This window comes from Megachile rotundata, chromosome 4, assembly GCF_050947335.1.
Source record: "Megachile rotundata isolate GNS110a chromosome 4, iyMegRotu1, whole genome shotgun sequence".
Classification (NCBI taxonomy): domain Eukaryota; kingdom Metazoa; phylum Arthropoda; class Insecta; order Hymenoptera; family Megachilidae; genus Megachile; species Megachile rotundata.
Window position 1 is genome coordinate 4883891 of NC_134986.1, and position 19915 is coordinate 4903805.

The following is a 19915-nucleotide window of genomic DNA, read 5'->3' on the forward strand; positions in this document are numbered from 1 at the left end:
AATAAAATTTGAAATAATTTCCATTTGTAATACTTGATCGAAAACTATTAAAGTGTTGTTTTAATTTTATTTAAATATTATATTGTTGATCTTAATTAACTATTATATACAATTATAATATGTATTACTGATTGTAATTAATCGAAAATAAATATGAATGCAGCGTTGAGAGAAATAATTTTGAGAAAATGTAGGAAGACATTTAAACCTGTTCAGTCGTACGATGAAGAGGAAGAATGGGAAGAAGGCGAAGGATTAATTGATTTTGATAAAGAAGAATCGATAGAGGAATTACCTCTAGAAGATATTTTAGCGGAGAAACGTCGTAAATATACTGTCAGAGACGAATTTATTTCTTTGCTTTACAATGACTTGCTACAGTTTTTCATAAAAGAGTAATTATACAAGTTAAAAATTTCTACTTTCATAAATTGTTTAAAGAAAATAATTTAATGAAAAGTTTTTGAAAAATTCAATGAGGAAGGTAATATGTATACGTACAATAAAATTAATGGAAAAGTAGTATTTATATATGCAATAAAATTAATGAAAAAATAGTACTTATGCATGCAATAAAATTGATGAAAAAATAGTATGTATACATGCAACTTAATAAAAACATAATATTGTATCATGTTCTTCAACATTAGAATACCTAAAGGATTAACAATTCGTTCGAATTAAAACTGCATTATTCTGATTAAATTAAATTTTAATAAATTATGAAGATTTACATTGAAATTTATCGAACATTTATTTAGTGATATGTTTAACACAGATGGGATGGAAAAATTTTGAGAAAGAAACCTAAGAAGAGGGTTGATCAATCACCGAATACATCGTCTGAAGGAGAGGAGGATTTTGAAGAATATTTAACTGAATCAAACAATAATGACACTGATTTTGTAGAGCAAGATGAAGAGACGTCTAAATCGAGTTCTAGCATGTTTTGGAAAGTTACAGTCCCGGATGAATTTGCAAATATTAAGTTCATTAGTAATAGCACCTATAGTGGTCGCATTAGTAGGAGAATGATGGAAGGAAAAGGGGTTTATAGATGGCCCAATGGTGCCCAGTACAAAGTAATAATAAAAAATAATTAACATTGCATTAGTATTGTTATATGATGTTAAAAGTACTTAGAATTAATCAATTTTTAATATCAATAATTTCAATGTAATACAACATTGTAATACTAGTCTTATATGATGTTAACGGAATTTAGAATTAATCAAATTTTAATATCAATCATTTCAGTGTAATACGACATAGTGATTAATACAGTAATATCTACGTAACATGTAGTATAACATTGATATTTCATGAATTAATGATAGTTCTGCAAAATAATATTAACAAAAGATACGCTTGCTTCTCTATCTTATATATTTACAAAATAATTTAAATATATATGTTTTACAATAATATATTTTAGTTGTTAAAAATATTTAAAGTTATACAGTCTTCTAGGGAGACTTCGAGCAAAATCGTATGCATGGAAAAGGTTTGCTAGAATGGAACAGTGATTGCTGGTACGAAGGTGAATTTGCAAATGGTTATCGACATGGCAGAGGAATTATGGTGGATGGAGAAAATCGTTACATGTACACAGGGAAATGGAACATGGGTTTGAGACACGGTAAAGGGTAAATATTTACCACACAAATAACGTATGATTGAATAATGATGTTAATCATTGACGATTTCGTTAGAAGGTATTCAAGTTTAGCACTGGGTTTACGGGACGCGTCATTTTAACGCATTTCGAATTTTTTTAGAAAAATTACAAAAACCTTCTCTTATCCATTCAATGGAGTAAATATATATTGAAGTCTATTTTCTTCAAAAGCTTTGAAATATTGACATTTGTTATGTGGTATACCTAACACGTCACTCAATAAGTCTCCGGTCTAACTAAGAAAAACAAATTGTTTTTTAGAAATTCCACTTTAATCATCAATATACATTCCTTCCAGTATGATACATTGATTCCAACACTCCTCTAACTTTTCAATTCCCTTTATATTAAACGATTTGTCTTTGCCCCCAAAATAAGCTTAAGTTTCCGCAATCACTTCTTCATTTGAGCCAAATTTCTTTCCCTGGAGCATTTTTTTCATATTTGCAAAGAGCCAGTAGTCGCTGGTGTCCAAATCTGGGGAGTACGGTGTGTGGGGAAACAATTCAAAACGTAATTCATTCAATTGAACCATCGTGTTCATCGACTTGTGACACGGCGCATTGCCTTCGTGAAACAGCAAACGCGGCACCCACTTTGAAAGCAATTTGCACATGCCCAAATTTTCATGCAAAATTGTGAAGACACTACCTTCTGATATCTTCAAGGCATCAACTATCTCACACAACTTAAGTTTACGGCCCTTTAAAACTATTTTGTGGACATTTTTTATGTTTTCCGGAACGACTGTTGATTTTGGACAACCAGCGCGTTCAGCATCATCGGCGCTTGTATGACCACGTTTAAATTGAGCATACCAGTCAATGATAGTTGATTTCCCTGATGCAGAGTCCCTATAATGCTTATGAAGTCACTTTTTGGCTTCAACAGTATTTTTTCCGATTAAAAAACAGTGTTTAATCAACACACGAAATTCCTTTCTATCCATTGTCTTCAAAATTACTAAACTGGGGGTACTAAAATGACTGTAACTTCTAAACTATTGATCAGAATACCCTGAAATTTTGACACGTACTGTTTGAAGGTTAGTATTATTCGAAAATAACGTGGGTCTGTCACAAGTGTCGCCATATACGTGTCAGACCGGGGACTTATTGAGTGACGTGTTATCTCTACGGATGTGCACCAATTTGACGCGATTGTAATATAAATAAAATTTTTAGTAAATTTGTTTAACCCATGCAAAAATTACAACAATAATAAATATGAATGCACCGACAATACCTTATAAACTCAAATTGACGCGTGTTCGTGGAGATAGGTATATAAGAAATGTCCGCAAACCTAGTGCTAAAACTTCTAAAAATTCACTTCCGGTGTGAACCACATTTTTAATTATAATATATAAAAAATTAACTAGTAATTGATCTCTGACAAAATGTAATCAATGATACACGTTTAACGATATAATAGAATAATCATAAAAAAAAGGTAGAAGCACTGTTTGTTATAATTATTAAAAATTACTAATCGAAGAATCTTTTCATTTAGGTATTGTCGCTACGGTGATAATGGTTCATATGATGGTGATTGGGTAATGGACAAAATGGACGGTGTTGGATTACGAACTTATGCAAAAGGTAGTTGCTACCATGGTCAATGGAGAAATGGACTCCGTCATGGTAGAGGCACCATGGTTTGGACAAATGGAAACGTTTATCGTGGAGAATGGAAATGTGGTTCGATGCACGGGTTTGCTATTTTAAATTTATTCGATTTTACATTGAATAATAAAATATATTTAATAATAATTGCATAAATTAGTAATATACATGTAACAAAATTACATTAAGTAATAAAATAAGTTTAATAAAAATGATATCACATAATAAAGTACACTTAATAAAAGTTGCATTGTTAATTCATAAATGAGTTAAGTAAAATATTTATAGTTATGGGGAATATGTATGGAACGGCTTTTTCAATAAAACTTTAACTTGGCCACGAGAAGCTTCGTACGTTGGTCATTGGCGTAATGGAATGCGCCATGGCGAAGGTGAATTATTATTCTATGTACTAATTTTTTAATAATAAATAGTAAGTAAATTGTTAATAAATCAAATATATATTTAAAGGAGAATTGAAGTTAAATGCAGTTGGAGGAGCCAAATATTCAGGGTTTTGGATGGATAATAAGAAGCATGGTTATGGAATTATTATTGGTACAGTGATATTTTATTATTAATTATTATTTATAACCAGCTATACATAGTTAACTATGAGCAAAAAGAAATCGAAATGCAGAACATACGATTTTGAATACGATATGATTTTAAGTTTCGATAAAATTATTTTAAAATATTACAATTTTGTAATAGAAAAATATATTTATATATTTTCGAAGTTATTTATACTAAAATTAATTAAACATTGACATTGTTGTTGACATTGATATTGTATAAATAAATCTGAAATATTATTTAATTTAACAATAATTATTTATTATTTAATTTATGAATATTACTGTTTGAAAATTAAAACATTATTTAATTTAGTGATTTTAATTAGAATTTTATTACAATGCACAAGTGAAGGTTTTTTATTATTTTAATAATTATTTTAGTAGTTAATTTATCAATTTATTGTAAGTATAAAAATGTTTAAAATGTTATTACATTAACAGTTTTTAAGAATCATATTAATGAAGTTTATTAATATTTGTTTTTATTTAGGAAGCAATGGGGAAAAATTCGAATCTAACCCATTATTTTTGAACGACGTTTTATGCTCAGGTAATATCGAGAATATTAATTTAAACAACGATTCAGAGGACAAAACTGAAGTAAAATGTATACGTGTGATCAAAGAAATAAAACCGGAGTAAGAATATGTAATTCTCACGTGTAATGACGTATTTAAAAGAAAAGAAAAACTTTTTTGTATTTCGATTATTATACAATTTTGAAACAGAATTAAAAATACATTATTACAAATGTAAGAATAATAGACAAACATTTTACAAGATATATTAATACTTCTTTTGTAGGTTTGTTGAAAAACCAAACGAGTTAAACCAAGCTCCAGAACTTCCCGTTTTGAAACCAGAACAATTTCCATCGTTATTTTATCACATAACTCGTTTGTTAAATCCAGAAAGCCTAGAAGAACGTCCATTACCCGAACCTTTACCTGACAAATGTTACACCTGCGAAAATGAATCTTGTACTTGTTTAGCAGCGAATTCGGAAGGTTAGCCAACCATCTTTCTTAAAGAATTATTAATATTTATTTATAATGTATTCTGTAATTATAATTATTAGTAATATTGCTCCGTAACTGTAATTATTGTTAATATAATTCGACAATCATAATTGTTAATTATTTAATTGTACAATTACAATTATGTATAACGTAACTATATAATAGCAGTATAATTATTTGCAACATAACTAAACATAAAACGTTTTTGCAGATACAAAGAAAGAAGACGAAAATGGAAAAGAAGGGACAGATACGTCGAAAACAGAAACAGGCAAATCTGACCCTTCTATAAATAATGAAATGGAATCAAATTACAAATACGAAGAACAGTGGACGTATAATTGTTTAACATTGCATATGACACGTTTACGTGAAATTTATAATCAATACGCTCGACTGTTTACAAAATCAGCTCCAAAGTGCAATCTTGCATTAAGTAGAATTTGTTTATGGCAATTGTGGCGGGATTGTGGTATTCACAAAAAAGGATTGAGTCTTACAGATATTGATAATTACATGGGTAAATTATTAAATTATTACCGTACTATAGTTTGTTATTACTCTATTAAAAATTCGTGTAGTAAAAATATACAATTAAATGAAATTATTTGTTCATATCAAAAAGTAAATACTATTTGTAATAATTATTTGTAGTAAAATATTGTATTACGAGTATTATTTGTAACACAATTACAATTACTGTGTTATAATAGACTGTTTTATTTTTTTATATTTATGAGAAGGAGTTAACAATTTACATTACTAGCAGTTACAATTTATATTAATTTTAGCGAAAAATAAAAGCACTGTCGTGAAAGATCCATATCACCCATTTGAAAAAATTGAAATTTGGCAGTTTATACACGCATTGTTAGAAGTCTCGTGGCAATTGTATACTAAATTCGACGACGTAGAAACAGAAGAAATTAATGGAAAGCTTGCTGGCGGTTTACTTAAGTTGTTAAAAAATGATATATATCCGCATGCTGGGAATCACGTTGGTACTTCATTAATACATTATTTTTCATTTTCATTATTAAAATTATTATACATTCTCATTGTTCCACGATCCTTATGACAAAAATAAAAAATGACACTCATAACAAAAATTAATTTGCAAAAGACCACGAATTCTATTTAACAATATTATATTTTACTAACTGTTATTTACATAATTTTAAATTTGCAATCAAATTAGCGTTATTTTCCTTGTTATAGGAAACGTACATCAAAAGTATAAAGATTTGTTGCCTATAGATGCCGTTTTTCAATTGTATAAACAAATTGGATATCCGTTCTCTGCGAAGGATCTTCTACGAACTTTGTGTGCTTTAAATGGTAAATTTAAATTCTGCAAATATTTTTTTAGAAATGTTTAAATATTAGTAATTGCAACTTTGAAATTTTAGGATCTAAAAATTTTAGAATCTTTGAATTTTAAATCTCTAAAATTGTAGAACTTTAAAATCTTTGAATTAAAAAATTTTGAAATTGTAGTATTGCAGAATTGTAGAATTTATACACTGCTACATTACAATGCATAATTATTTTAATGATACAAATTCAACAGATTTGCAAGCTGTAACTACAGAAGCGATTAAAAATTTGCCAAATGGCGCTAATTGTGTGACGATATGTGAGAAGGTCAATTATTTATTAAAACTTGATGACATTTTGATGCAACCACGCTGTACAGTCGAAACCTCAGAGGACAATGAAAACGATTCTGGTATGTGTTACTCGAAAGAATGGAAACGTGTAGCTTTCAAAAACTTACTAAAAACTTGTTACCTTACTTCTTTCTTTAAACGATGCAACTATAGCGTATGGACTGTTGGTGTTTAAAGAATTGGGAACTTTGAAATTGTTAGAAATTATGGTGTTAATATGTCCTGCGATCAAAGATGTCGAAACTGATGCAATTGTTAACATGGAATACGAGGTATTTACAGTTAAACTAATTCCATACATTTCTGAGTAACTTTTAATATTTAACAAACAAATTATGCTTATTTATGTAATTAGTTATATTATTATATTATTTGTATGATTGTAATTAAGGTGATCTAGTAAGTCCACACACTGCGAGGTAATAAATATTTATTTGACTAAATAAATTGGACGACAAATATTCAAAGAGATTTCGAAAATTCTATATTTTATAACTCAATTGTTTGTCACTCGGACAGATACAGAACACTTTACAGACACGTTGCATGACATTATGTGTAATTTACAGTATGAAAATTATTATTAACATTGCAGTTTACATTTCTCGAGTTCTACGAAATAATCATGGAGACCACGAAACAATTGCTTTCCATGAGAAAAAATTTGCAAAAGAAGGAAATCGAGGAAGAAGACACATTATCGCAAAATAATGATTCGCAAAAGAAGGAATCTTTCGCGAAAAACCGGCGCTCTTTACTTAGGAAGAGTTCCAGAGTTAAAAACAAAACATAATCTTTCGTCGTTTAACTTAAAAATAAATTATATTTTTATATCTATGGCACAGATTTGAAAATGTGCAATTTAGAATAACTTTTCGTCGATTAAAATCGCATTGGCATATATGTTTCAACAAGAAATAACGAACAAAATAAATTAAAAATAATTGAAACAATTTGCCAGAAGAAAAATAAAACAAAAAATGATTTCTATTTATTTTTTAATGTAGGATCTCCGCCTTTTAGGTTATGCCACCTACTTTGAAACACCCTATATAACGATACAACAGAACAGAATCAAAATGTTAATAATTAAAAAATTAGAGGACGACAGAATGCAACTGGGTCATTTTGTGCCACATCTAAAATACAATGTGTACGCGTTACTTCTGGTTCATCACGTTGTCGTCTTTCCCGCCATTTTCCTTACACCTTCTAATTTATAAGATTAATATAAGTTCCATCGAAATATCATAATGATAAAGTATTTTACAAAATAGGTTAGCATTTTTACATAGTTCTTAACGTTTAATAAAACTGTTAAAATTTAATGATTGTTAAAAAACCGTTTAATCATTCAACGGAGGTCTTAACTTAATTCTGTCGTGTATTCTCTTTGTTTTTATCTAATTAATATTCTCGTTCTGTAAGAACACTTCTTCAAGTACAGTAGACTCTTGCTACGGACGGGGTTCGGAATTCTAAAAATTGCAATATAGAAAGAGCTTCTATACAGAATTCAACTATCAGAATTCGACACAGAGTTAACTATCTATCGCTTTGAATATAATTCAAAATTCTTTCTCAATTTTAAAGTCTCAGGTTTTTATATTTTCATATTTTTTAATTTCCAAATTTCTAAATTTGAGAATTTGAGAGTTGGAAATTTGATATTTTTTAATTGAAAACTTGAAAATTTCTACTTCCAAGTTTCAAAAATGTTCAAATTACCAAATTTATAAGAAGAGTCTACTGTAGATAAGAAATGAATCGGCAAGATAAAAATTGCATTCAACGCTCTAGGAACAACAACGTTCATGCAACTCTGAAAGATTTACATACAAAAGTATAAAATCCCATTGAAGTTCGCCAAATTGTAGCGTATGTAGAGTATATATACAAAATACGCACATTCGCGAATTCATGGGCAAGAATAATGTAATCATATATTTATCCCAAAAATTGAAGACTTAGATATTGCATTGGAAATGAACAGAGATTGTGAACGAAGACGCTTGAATGACAGATCTAGAAGCATCGCGTCAGCCAACAATTGTTACAAGTATGTAATTCTAAAATATAAACTATATACCGACGCATGTAATTACAGTACAAAACAGTGATACACTGGGATGCAACGTAGATTTCCTTCGGATAAGGGAAGAGATAAAGGGAGGAACCTAACCAGAGAACTTTCTCATCCTCAGTGAAGTTCCTCCCCGTACATTTCCTTTAATCGAGGGAAATCTAAATTGCACATGACTGTACACGTTACAGGGCCGACGCAAATATTCGCGGGACAAAGAAAAATCTTACTTACAAATTTCTTCAGTTCCCATACCCATTTGACACAGTCAACTCTCGTTATATTACCATCTTTACATACATTTTCACACACAATATCATTTCTTCGCTGTCGTAGTACACGGGGAATTTAGAAACTTTAGTACCAATTTTCATTTACAAACTGAAATTGAGGAATTTACAAATGAATCACAAAATTCACCAATTCAGAAATTTTGTAACTTTAAAATTTACAAATTGTTGAACTTCATAAAATCTTCAAGTTCATAAATTTTTAAAGTTTTGTAAGAGTATAACATTTTTGACAATATAGCATATTGCCAACTAAATATTTCCCGCTACTATAACTCTCTGTGGTAATGTAACACGAGTCTACGATGCATAAAACCTCGTAAAGATTACAACGAATTTTTCATGAATCGTAGGGTCGGGTTTTAGGAAATCCCGCCTCGCGCCGGCCCTGACTGTAGGAATCCCCGATAGTCAATGTTGTAACAGACCAACGTTTAGTTATCAAATAATAATATATTTTCGTTGAAACGTATTGTTGTAATCATAGTACGAGGAAAAGATACCACAAGATGTGAGATAACAAGTGCAAAGAAGATATACAATGAAATATACAGGATGGAAATTGAATTTATTCGTTAAATTATCTTCATCGTTCTGGTATCCCAATTTCATACGCTCTGTATTATTATTTATAAATGCGTGTGTTTTGGACGAACTTAATATACTGTTAACTAAAATGTAAAAAAACAGACGATCGTGAAGAGCATTTTGCACAGACGTATCTACAATGTTCGTTAGAATCACTCGGTAAATAGGACATCTTAATTTAAGTAACTTGAATGCCATCGAGCGATTGTTACATTTTACTTTGTTTAATTGATTATCGAGATACAATGTTGAATGATCTAACTTTTTTATAATGCAGCTAATACACGAACAGTAAGTTTCTTTATAAAAATCGATTGAATAATGATTGATAGTACGTCTATTAAAATGGATGTAGTACGTAATGAGCCCCGGGACGTACAATATCTCTCACGTGAGTAATGTATCGTCCAGTTCTTCTATTTTGCCTTCGGGCTGGGAGAGAACTTTGCGCAATACTTTGCTAACTACGTCTGACAAAGACTCCCTTGCACCCGCATCCAAGAATGCCATACAGCGCTGAAAAATACAATTTTTACAATAGTAAATAACGAACAATTTAACATTAAATTACAAACAATAAAAAACATACCTGATGTTCTTCTTCACCTTGTCTCAATCTAAGTACTGCTATGAGAGCAAGTTCGCTATTGGCTTTTACGTAACCATTTTTCTCTTTTGTTCCATTCACCAACATCGGTAAAAGTGACTTAAGTAATTCCGGTGACATCTTTTCAGGTGGTATATTGCGAGCCAAATGAATGCAAACCCTGGCTAGTAATTGCTTCACGTCGTTACTGTTATTGTTCATCGACTAAAATAAAGGACATAATAATTAACAAATGTATGCCATAAATTTATATTTATATATGCTTACCCGCACAAATGGAGATAATATTTGTTGAGGTATAGGTCGTGCTTCGTTCATGAGATATTGAAACAAATAACCGCAAGCTCGTACACCATTCATGACTATTTGTACTCGGTCTGCAGCTAAATACGAAAGTATTACGGTACAGACGCGGTCTTTCTCTTTGTCATTGTATATAGTTGTTGGGGACTCTTTCAATGCAACAAATAACGCCGCTGAACGACCATGTCTGAGCATCCAATCAACGCTGGTATCGTTACCTGAAAATTGTTAACAGATTAATGTAACTCTGAAAAATGATTTTCAAAATTCGGGAAATTCAGATTCATAGACCTATACAACATCAAATAATAAAAAACTTACATAACAAATGATCGTTAAATGCAATTGCAAGTTGATCTGGACTAAGCCACCTCACAAGTGCCCCAAAACAACCAGCAACAGCATTCCTTGTAACATCTTCTGGATGACCAAGCATACTACTTAAAGTAGCAAAAACTTGTTTCTTCATGGGTTCTGTCATTTTGTCGCCAGCAGGCGTAAGGACACCCCTTAGAGCTTGTAGCATTGTTTCTCTGTAAGAAAAATACATTTAAATTTTATTATAAATTATACAACACATATTCATTCTACTTACCTAATAGCTGGATCGTCGCCAGTTTTGATGCCAGTATGAAGCTCAGTAAACAAGGGATCAACACGTGTATGAATTACAATAAGATTGCTTAAAGCGTAAGCAGCCTTTAATCTCACTTGCCTATTACTATCATTTAATGCTTTCAAAAAGGTGGTTTGTAACTGTGGTAGAAACTGTTTCAACATCACTCCAACCTAATGATTAAAAATAATTCACTTTTAATTTCCGTTTTGCCTAAGATTTCCTTTTGTTTATATTTGTCAATCTATTTTACCTTTCCAAGTAAAATCGCAAGCGTTTCCAATACTGCTGCTTTCACACTCCAATTGAAACGATCTCCAAGAATTCGGATTAATGGTCCAGTGATGTGCACTACACTTGGTTGCAATGCTGTTGCGCTCGTTAATTTTATAACTTCTCCAAGGCCTTGGGCTGCTTGTTCTTTTGCTTCTGGTAGACCATTTAATATAGCCTCTCTGAATATTGGAAGAATCGGTGTAATTCCTTTCGGTAAACAGAATCCAGGTAACAATTCTTGTCCTCTTAGATCAGATACTGCAAACCGTACAGCTTGCCTGATATCCTGAACGTGTGCAATTTGTTGATCGGACGCTAAAGTCTAAAAATATTAATAACAACTGTGTTATCTGAAAACGATATCTGAAATTCAAACAAGTTTATTTAAATGGATGAGAATAAATATCACCTTAGTAACTGCTGTAAGAGCTTCCCAACTCATCTGCAGTACATCCTTATCATCATCCGTAAACAAGTGAATGAGTCCTCGTAACAATTGTGGAACGTATTGACTATAATCAGCGCGTGTATCTCGACAGAAAGCGCAAAGCAGAGTTGCAGCACTTCGTCGTTTGGATGGATCATCTGCTCTCGTAGCCTCCATAAGCTGATCCATTACTGTTCTAACGCCGACTTCGTCAGTAACAGATAAAATAACTGCCTGACAGTATTCTAACTCTTGGACTTCATTTGGGGTCCCTTGCGCACTAGATAAAGCAGTCAACAAGGCTGGTAAGATTTTATGAAGGAATCTCGTTAACGCTTCGCCAGCCACACTTGCCAAGATTGATAACGCCTTTGTATTAACCGGTGGAGTTGTCAACTGAGGCACTAGGTATGGCAAAACAACTCTAGATTTAATTGCCATTACTTGACGTAGACCATCTAAAGTATTTTCTGCTTCTGCCTGATCCGGGGAATTTAATTGCGTTAACATTGCTGGTAATATATCGTCCAATGCTCTGACTCCCACAGTTGAATGTAAACCGTCAAATGTTTTTGCTGCTGCTTGGCGAACTTCTGGTAACGGATCACATAATGCTTTCCTAGAATTTGATTCATTGTTTTTATTATTCTGATAATAGTTTTTATAATTTTATGTAATAAAAGGAAAAGACGTACCTCACTGTTGGAACTAAACTGATCACAAAGGTTAACACCATATCTTTGTTCGTGCTTGCCATAATTTCTGATAATCCGATACATACACCTTGACGTTGATCAGCTTGATCGCTTTGTAAACCTTTCTCTAAGATTGGTATAATTTCTGGCAATACTCTTTCGCCTAATTTTCTAACAAGATCTCCTAAAGTTCGAGCTGCAACTTGTCTTTTATCATAACTTGTACTAGCCAAACAACCAAGTAGTAGAGTGAATAATGTTGGTAATATTTCTCTCAGTGTTCTTGGTGTGTTCGTTACAACAACTTTCCATACATGAAGAGCTGCTTGACGTACCATCAGAGCAACGTCAGATCTACCCATGTACAATCCAGCCAAAACTCGATTTCGTCTTTCAGCACCAAGTGCATTAATAATGGCATAGTGTGATTGTTCAGTTCCGAAGTTATCATCCTCGCTTGCCGTTTCTGTTGACATCTTGCCAGAAACACCAGAAATTCGATATAATAAATCTCCAAGTAATTGTACAGAGGAATACCTGATACGCCAATTATCATCAAATAGACCTTTCTCCAATTCTGGTAGTAGTAACATAATTGCAGAGTCAGCATAGAGAGTAACAATACGTTGACCTGCTCTAAGAGCTGTTTCGCGAACATATTCGTTCTCATCAGCTAAAGCTTTTAAAATAGGATTGATGATCTGTCCAATATATGGCGTAAATTCTGTAGTAAATGCACTTGGCATGTAAATAAACATCATGATGTAACCATCTTTAACGTGAGGAGCTATATCAGTTCTTTCAGCTGTGCTAATAATCTCTGGCATAAGTTTGTGAAGTTTTTCAACACCAAGTCCTCTTACAACTTCTGAAAGACCCTGAGCAGCACCTGAGCGATCAACGCTACTGGTTTCAGAAGTAAGCGTTTGCATCAGCCAAGGAAGTAGATCTTCAAAACTGGATTCACCCATTCCTCTTACCATGGCACCCAGTGCTCTAGCAGACACACTACGTACTTCTGGTACAGGATCTAATAAACTCGTTTTTAAACCAGGAATAATAGTTGGCAAGTACGGAGTTAAATCTTTCTGATCAGTCAAGGAATACATGTTTCCAATAATCTGAGCAGCCATTTTTCTGGTTTCTGTTGAGCGATCCAAAAATGCTCGTTGTACTACAGGCATGATAAGAGCCAATGATGGAGCATCGATGAAATGTACGAATTGTGTATCCAAAAGGGTTTGAAGACAAGTAGCTGTTTTATGTGAAGGATCTTGTAAAGCTTTCAATAAAACTGGCACAATAGCTTGAATTTCTGGATTACGAATTACGCTTCCAATAACCTTAAGAGCTTCTGCACCAGCTTCTTGAACTTTAGTATGGGAATCGCTAAGTACTTCAATGAGTTTGGGAACTATACTGGGTAAGCAACTGCTGAGTTGTTTTGGTGCACAATATGCCATCGCACCCAATAATTCAACGGAGCCTTAAAAAGTAAAATATTCAACTTTTAGAGTAAAACCCATACCTCTGATGGTGTCAATTTTACAAGTTACTTACCAGTCTTAGTTCTCCATGAATCTTCTTCTAATGCTGCTAATAAACTAGGTAGAACAAGTTTCACTCCATGAGCGGAAAGTTTGCTCATAACTACCCGAGCAGTGTCGTCTGTAGCTGCTCTAACATACTGACTCGAATCACCAAAACACAGCAGCAAATGCGGTAACACGTGAACAATGTATGGTTCAAACAATCTGCCAAGCATTGTACATAACATTTCAAATGCAAACAATGCTCCTTCTCGATGCCTATAGTTTTTCTTATCCTGAATAGCATTAGTTAATGTGGTCATAATATCAAGCTGTTTTAGCGCCAATATCCCCATACCCTTGATTATACCTGCCAAACCATAAGCTGCGCCTTTTCGCTCCCCGTATTTGTCTGATTTTAACAACTGATCCATTAAATTGTTCACAATTTTTGGAGCATCTTCTTTAATAGAAGGTACAAGATGTGGTAGACAATTAGCAACAGCTTCTTGCACTTGCTGCGACGGTGTAGAGAGAGCAGCAATCAAACGCATGACTATTGGTTTGATACGCGGATCATCTTTGTCTAAGTGCCTAGCTAAAGATCCCATAAGAATAACTACCGACTGTTTAATCGAATCAAAGCTACCAATTTTTGGGGCCTTATCCATGAATTCCTCAAAAACAGGTAATAAGGAAGTTATATTTGTCTTTCCATGAAGATCAACAACAGCTACAGCAGCAGTTAACATTTCTGTACGAACAGCTTGATTCCTATCTCCTAAACCGGTTGAAACAAAGAACTGTACGAGTTTAAGTACTGTGTCAGCAGTAAGGAGAGGTGCTATCTGAGCCAATGCAAGTGCTACACCTCGTCGAGGACCCCAAGTATCAATAGGTTGTTCGACCACACGACCAAAATTGTTTAATTTTGGTGGAATCATTGCTAACTTCTCTTGATACAGCTGCAGCAAATTGTCTAAAATCGTCGGTACCAAATGAGGAACTTCGCTTAAACACTGTGCCAAAGCACAAGCAGCAGCTTGTTGTATAGGTTCTACAGGATGTGAAATGTCCTGAATAAGTTCGGTAGCCAGGATATCTGGTTCCATTGCTAAATCTGCTGCATGCCACAATTCATTGGCTAAAATTTTATTTTCATCGCAAATATCAAACCTAGCAATCCATATTCTTCTAATAAGGCGAGAAAATTGTTCAGAATGTTCTTTCTTAGATGGAAAAGCTTGTCTCACAACTGTTAAAGCTCTCAAAGCTGCGTCTCTTATTGTGGACAAAGAATTTTGTAAAGCTCCAGTTAAAGAATTAATATCCTCATTAGTAGCTAGTGCGGTACCTGGTTGACCACTACCAGATTGAGCGACATCCAATAAAGTTGCAACTGCATGTGTCTGTACTCTTCCCGTGGTGATTTCCATTAATTCTATTAATAGATCAAACATATGTTTACGTGGAAGTAATTGTGGATGCCTTGTATCTCTAAAATCCGAATTTCCTCTTTGTTTAGCATGCTCTTGGATTATCTGAAGTCCTTGCACAATCATATTGTCATCTTTATAACATAACAGTGTCTTTCTTATAAATGGAAAAATGTAACAAAAAGCAGGAGCAGTGAATAATTTTTTTTGCTTTATTGTTGTTGAATGCAAAAGATTTAAAGTTCTTTTCACTGCAGTATCAAGATTTTCCTCTTCCCATGCTGGATTTAAATCACATTGTGGCTGTAATTGTCTCAATGTTACATGTGCTACTAAATCACTCAAAACTGGATTATTATTAATGTTTACAATTTGTTTCAAGTAGATATAAAGATCAGACATTGCAGGTGCAGCTAACAGTGATCTCAAATTTTTCAAAATTGAAGGAAAAAGGTCTTTTAAATGTAAAGATAGTTCTTGGCCGTTTCCATGTACAGAACATTTAATTAATGATACAGCATTGTCTATCTTATGTTTTAACTCGGTCAATTTTTTACGAATTGCACTTTCCTTTCCCATTTGTGTTTTAAGAATTTCTTCTTGCTTAGGAGTTAGTTTTGGTTCTTTTATCTTTCCTTCCTTTTTGCGTTTCTCATATAATTCTCGTCTCAGCTGAAGCTCTTCTTGTTGTTCTTTAAACGAATAAACTTTACTTTCTCTTTTCATATTCATTGAATTAAGAATATCATTCTCATCATTTGTTGGTAGCACACTTTTGTCATATAATTCTCCTTCAGGAGTAAGATAAGTAAAATATTCATCTTTAGTGACTTTTAAAATTTCAGGATCATCAAGTTTATTTGTAACATTTGATACTATTGCTGGTATTATAATATCTGGTATAATTGATATCACTTTCGTTAGAGCATTTTCATAACTAGCAACAGGTTTGTAATTCTGTACAAGCATTTTCTTTATTTCATTATTCAATGAGCATAAAAAATCTTTTGGTACAAGATTATAATTCTTCGCAATTTTAAACCATAAATTTGGCATCGCTTTGAGGATTGCTGGATGATGAGATGGTATCAGTGCGTCTCTTGTTATTTGTATGGCAGGTGCTTCAAACAAAAAAGAGCCTGAACAAATGGCAAGTAAACCATCAGCAAGACATCTACCAGTTATTTCTCCAGTAGAAGAATCTTCTTTGTTTTCTTTATCATTTTCAGACTTAATTTTTACATTTTCTAAGAATTTATTAAATTCCATTAACAACTCTTGTACAGGTTTGTATGTACTCAAACCAGTTAAAATTTTTTTAATTAATGGGAAACATCGCTTTCTTGTACTATACTTGGGAGCTGTTGCACATATTACAATTGCTCTATGGACACCATTCAAAGCTTTCTCATTCAATCTGTCACCAAATTCTATGATAAGCCTTTCACAAAATAACATAAGATGATATAAAATATCATCTCCACATGTTGACAAAAACTTTTCTGAAAAGAATATCTGCTCATCAATTGCATTCCACAGTACAGCTTGTTTATCGTTCTCCACTTGATTAGCGAGAATAAGTTTCACTAACAAGTAAGAAGCTACTAAACCCTCCGTGACTGCAGCTGATTGTGCACATTGTTGTATAGCTCTTGTTATCGCCTGTACAAGTAGTGGAGTTATGATTCCAGAATAAGAAGCTACAGGAGTAGAAAAGAAAAGTCGAATGTAAGCAGTACGGACAGCGGCAGTTGAAGTTTTAGCAGTCATGCCTTTTTTGAAAGCATCTATTACACTTTTTGGAACATTATTCGTAAATTTGTTGGACCATAAGGCCATCATTTCAAGAGCATAAATCAAAGTTTTCTCATGAACTTCAGTTTCTAAAACTTTAATAAAATGTTCGCAAGCTGTTTCAGCTAATCTCTGAACACTACTTCCTGAGGCAGCATTATAACTAAGGTTACCAGCCCCTTGCAACACAGAAATTTTGTGAGTCGTAACAGTAAGTTTTCCTTCTGACCCATGAAATACAGCAAATACAGATGACAACAAATTTTCCAGAGCAGTAGTATCTGAACATTGTAAAGCAAGTCTACGACAAGCTCCAACAGCTTCCTCTCTAACTATATCTTCTTTAGAATGCAAATTTGCAAATAACCCTTTACTTATATCTTGGCTGTACTGACTCAAATCCAAGCTCAAACCAGACAAAATGTACCCAACAGATTCAATAATAATTTCTGGATTTCTTAACATAGCTTTTTGTAAAGCTGGCAGTAACTGATTTTTAAATTCATCATGAGATATTCGACGTAGAAGAGGTGCGGCATTATGAACAACATATAAATCTGGTTTTTTCTTGCAACTAATAGCCACTTTTATAAAAACATCTATGATATCTACCTGTAGCAAAAAACATAAATATTAATTTGACAATTTATATTATTATGAATTTATACAAAATTCAAATTTACCTTCAGTTTTCCTATTAATTCACTTTTCTTTGCATTCACTAAATACCTGGTGAGTAAACTAGCAAGAACAATTACGCCATTTCCAACTTCCAGCTTTGTCAACGTTTCCAGATATATAATATCTATATCTTTAACAGTTGACCACTGATGCGCTAGTAAAATATATACTTTTTCTGTCAATTTTTTATCCATAGATGCTAAAGCTGCTGCACTTAAATTTGCTTGCACTTCAATGAGCTTTGGTAGCTCTGCATTGATGTCTAAATTATTTTTATAACCATATAGAACAATTAAAGTTGACCATTTCAATGTAAGATATGCGGTTAAAGCAGTGTTCAAACTATAAATGTAAGATAAATGTTAGCAAATAATTAAATACTTTAATTTTGTCAGATGTATTCATATTGAAAAAATCACTTATGTAATTACATACGTAGGAACTACATTCTTATGCCATGTTGCTTGTTCTATGACAACATTTGTCATATGCTTTACAGTAGCTTCCGGTTGTTTCTTCAACAATTCCACAATCACATTTTTCACGTAAGATTGGGAAGCAGTGTCCTTATATCGATGTAAAGTAAGAGATACGGTTTTACAAATTCCATTAACAATCTTCTCATTGATACCTAAAATATGATAAATCCATCTTTAATGATTTTTTACTTTGCTCAACTTTAATTTACTCTTATATGAAAATATTCACAAATCTTTCAGAGTTTTGTATACAATTAATTACACAGATATAGTGGATTAAATAATTAAGAATTATATAAAGAAATTGAATAAGAACTGTACATATTTTAATTGAAAAACACTACTCTTGTACTTGTTATACTTTCATTGAAATTACATCATATAAACTATCACATTCTTCAACAAGTTTGCCTTACAATCATTTGTGAATAATGATACACCTTTTCTTTACTACTGACAACTAATTTCAATGTGAAAGGAAATAAATTCATATCGAAAAATCATTGATAGTCTCTGGGCTTCCTTACCAGGATTTGACAACACATTGACGACATTTTGTAGAATCTCTCGCCGCTCGTTTTTACTTGCGGTTTGAACTCGATTTGGCAGATCTTTCAATGCTTTCGCTAACTGCAACAAATCAATCATAAATAATCAGTAATTATGAAACAATAATACGGTTTATGAAGTTCCACGTGACAGACTCACTTCAACATCCGCCATATTTCTTCAAAAACCGGACTGGCCTCAAGCGCCACCCTTCAGAAACTTAACAAGTTCACTAACTGCTTGCTATCAAAGATTATCTTTTGTAAATTTTATCAAATTAATACGTATTTGATACATATACAGATATCTAGACAATATATTATATAAATAATAAAAAAGTTCTTAAATTCCTAAATTTTTCAATTTAAGAATCTGAAAATTTCTAAATTTAAATATCTAATGATTAGAAACAAATTATAACATCATTATGTATAAAATATTATTTATTAATTATGGAAAGCGTTAAGTATTAAATAACAATTATTTAGGTATAGTCTCATTCATTATAGACTTGTATAATGACAATTAAAAAGCATAAAACATTTGAATAATATGGAATCCATTCATTTGTTATCTTATTTCACATGTTTTTACATACATTGCTAAATTCTAAGTACGTAAACTTAGCAAAGATATAAAGGAAATAGAAAAGAATATAAAATGTTTTGATTAAAATTTGAATTATGAATACGATATATATTTCATTTGATTTTTGATATGAAAACTTTTGTATAGAGATTTTAGCCTTACAAATTTTTTAGATATGCACCCTCATATTGGTAACATTGTTACTGCATTTTAATATTGTTTCTATTTCGGATAAGTTCACTCTAGTGCAAATCTCGTTTTCCTGGGAAAAATGGCAGCTAAGGGAATCAGGTTCCCACCACTAGCATTAATATCCGCTCATTAGCATGACGTATTACACTTAATTTACAGCAGACACTTTCGAAATTGTTAATTAATAAAATTTAATACTGCGATTTAATGCG

At 32.2% G+C, this 19915-nt stretch overlaps 2 protein-coding genes across 3 annotated transcripts; one reads left to right on the forward strand and one right to left on the reverse strand.

Annotated features, from left to right (window-relative positions):
* The first annotated feature begins 28 nt into the window (after positions 1-28).
* LOC100881049 (uncharacterized) lies at positions 29-6971 on the forward strand. The gene is made up of 13 exons (XM_012283110.2): positions 29-395; positions 779-1082; positions 1471-1646; positions 3191-3391; positions 3592-3695; positions 3775-3861; positions 4372-4519; positions 4686-4888; positions 5112-5420; positions 5692-5901; positions 6119-6238; positions 6471-6629; positions 6724-6971. Exons 1-13 carry the CDS (start codon positions 154-156, stop codon positions 6879-6881), a joined length of 2421 nt encoding a protein of 806 aa, XP_012138500.2. The 5' UTR covers positions 29-153; the 3' UTR covers positions 6882-6971.
* A 60-nt stretch (positions 6972-7031) lies between these two features.
* On the reverse strand, positions 7032-19154 carry l(3)80Fj (lethal (3) 80Fj). 2 transcript variants are annotated; one of them, XM_012283061.2, is made up of 13 exons: positions 19083-19154; positions 18902-19004; positions 18331-18526; positions 17898-18237; positions 14016-17826; positions 12456-13941; positions 11743-12379; positions 11311-11655; positions 11037-11230; positions 10763-10974; positions 10406-10659; positions 10121-10342; positions 7032-10047 (listed from the first exon to the last, which is right to left on the reverse strand). In XM_012283061.2, the coding sequence occupies exons 1-13, from the start codon at positions 19095-19097 to the stop codon at positions 9919-9921; spliced, it is 7944 nt and encodes a 2647-aa protein (XP_012138451.2). In that variant the 5' UTR covers positions 19098-19154; the 3' UTR covers positions 7032-9918. The 2 variants fall into 2 exon arrangements, with proteins under 2 accessions (XP_012138451.2, XP_012138450.2); XM_012283060.2 differs by lacking the exon at positions 19083-19154 and having other exon boundaries at positions 18902-19022.
* Between the last annotated feature and the right edge of the window lie 761 nt (positions 19155-19915).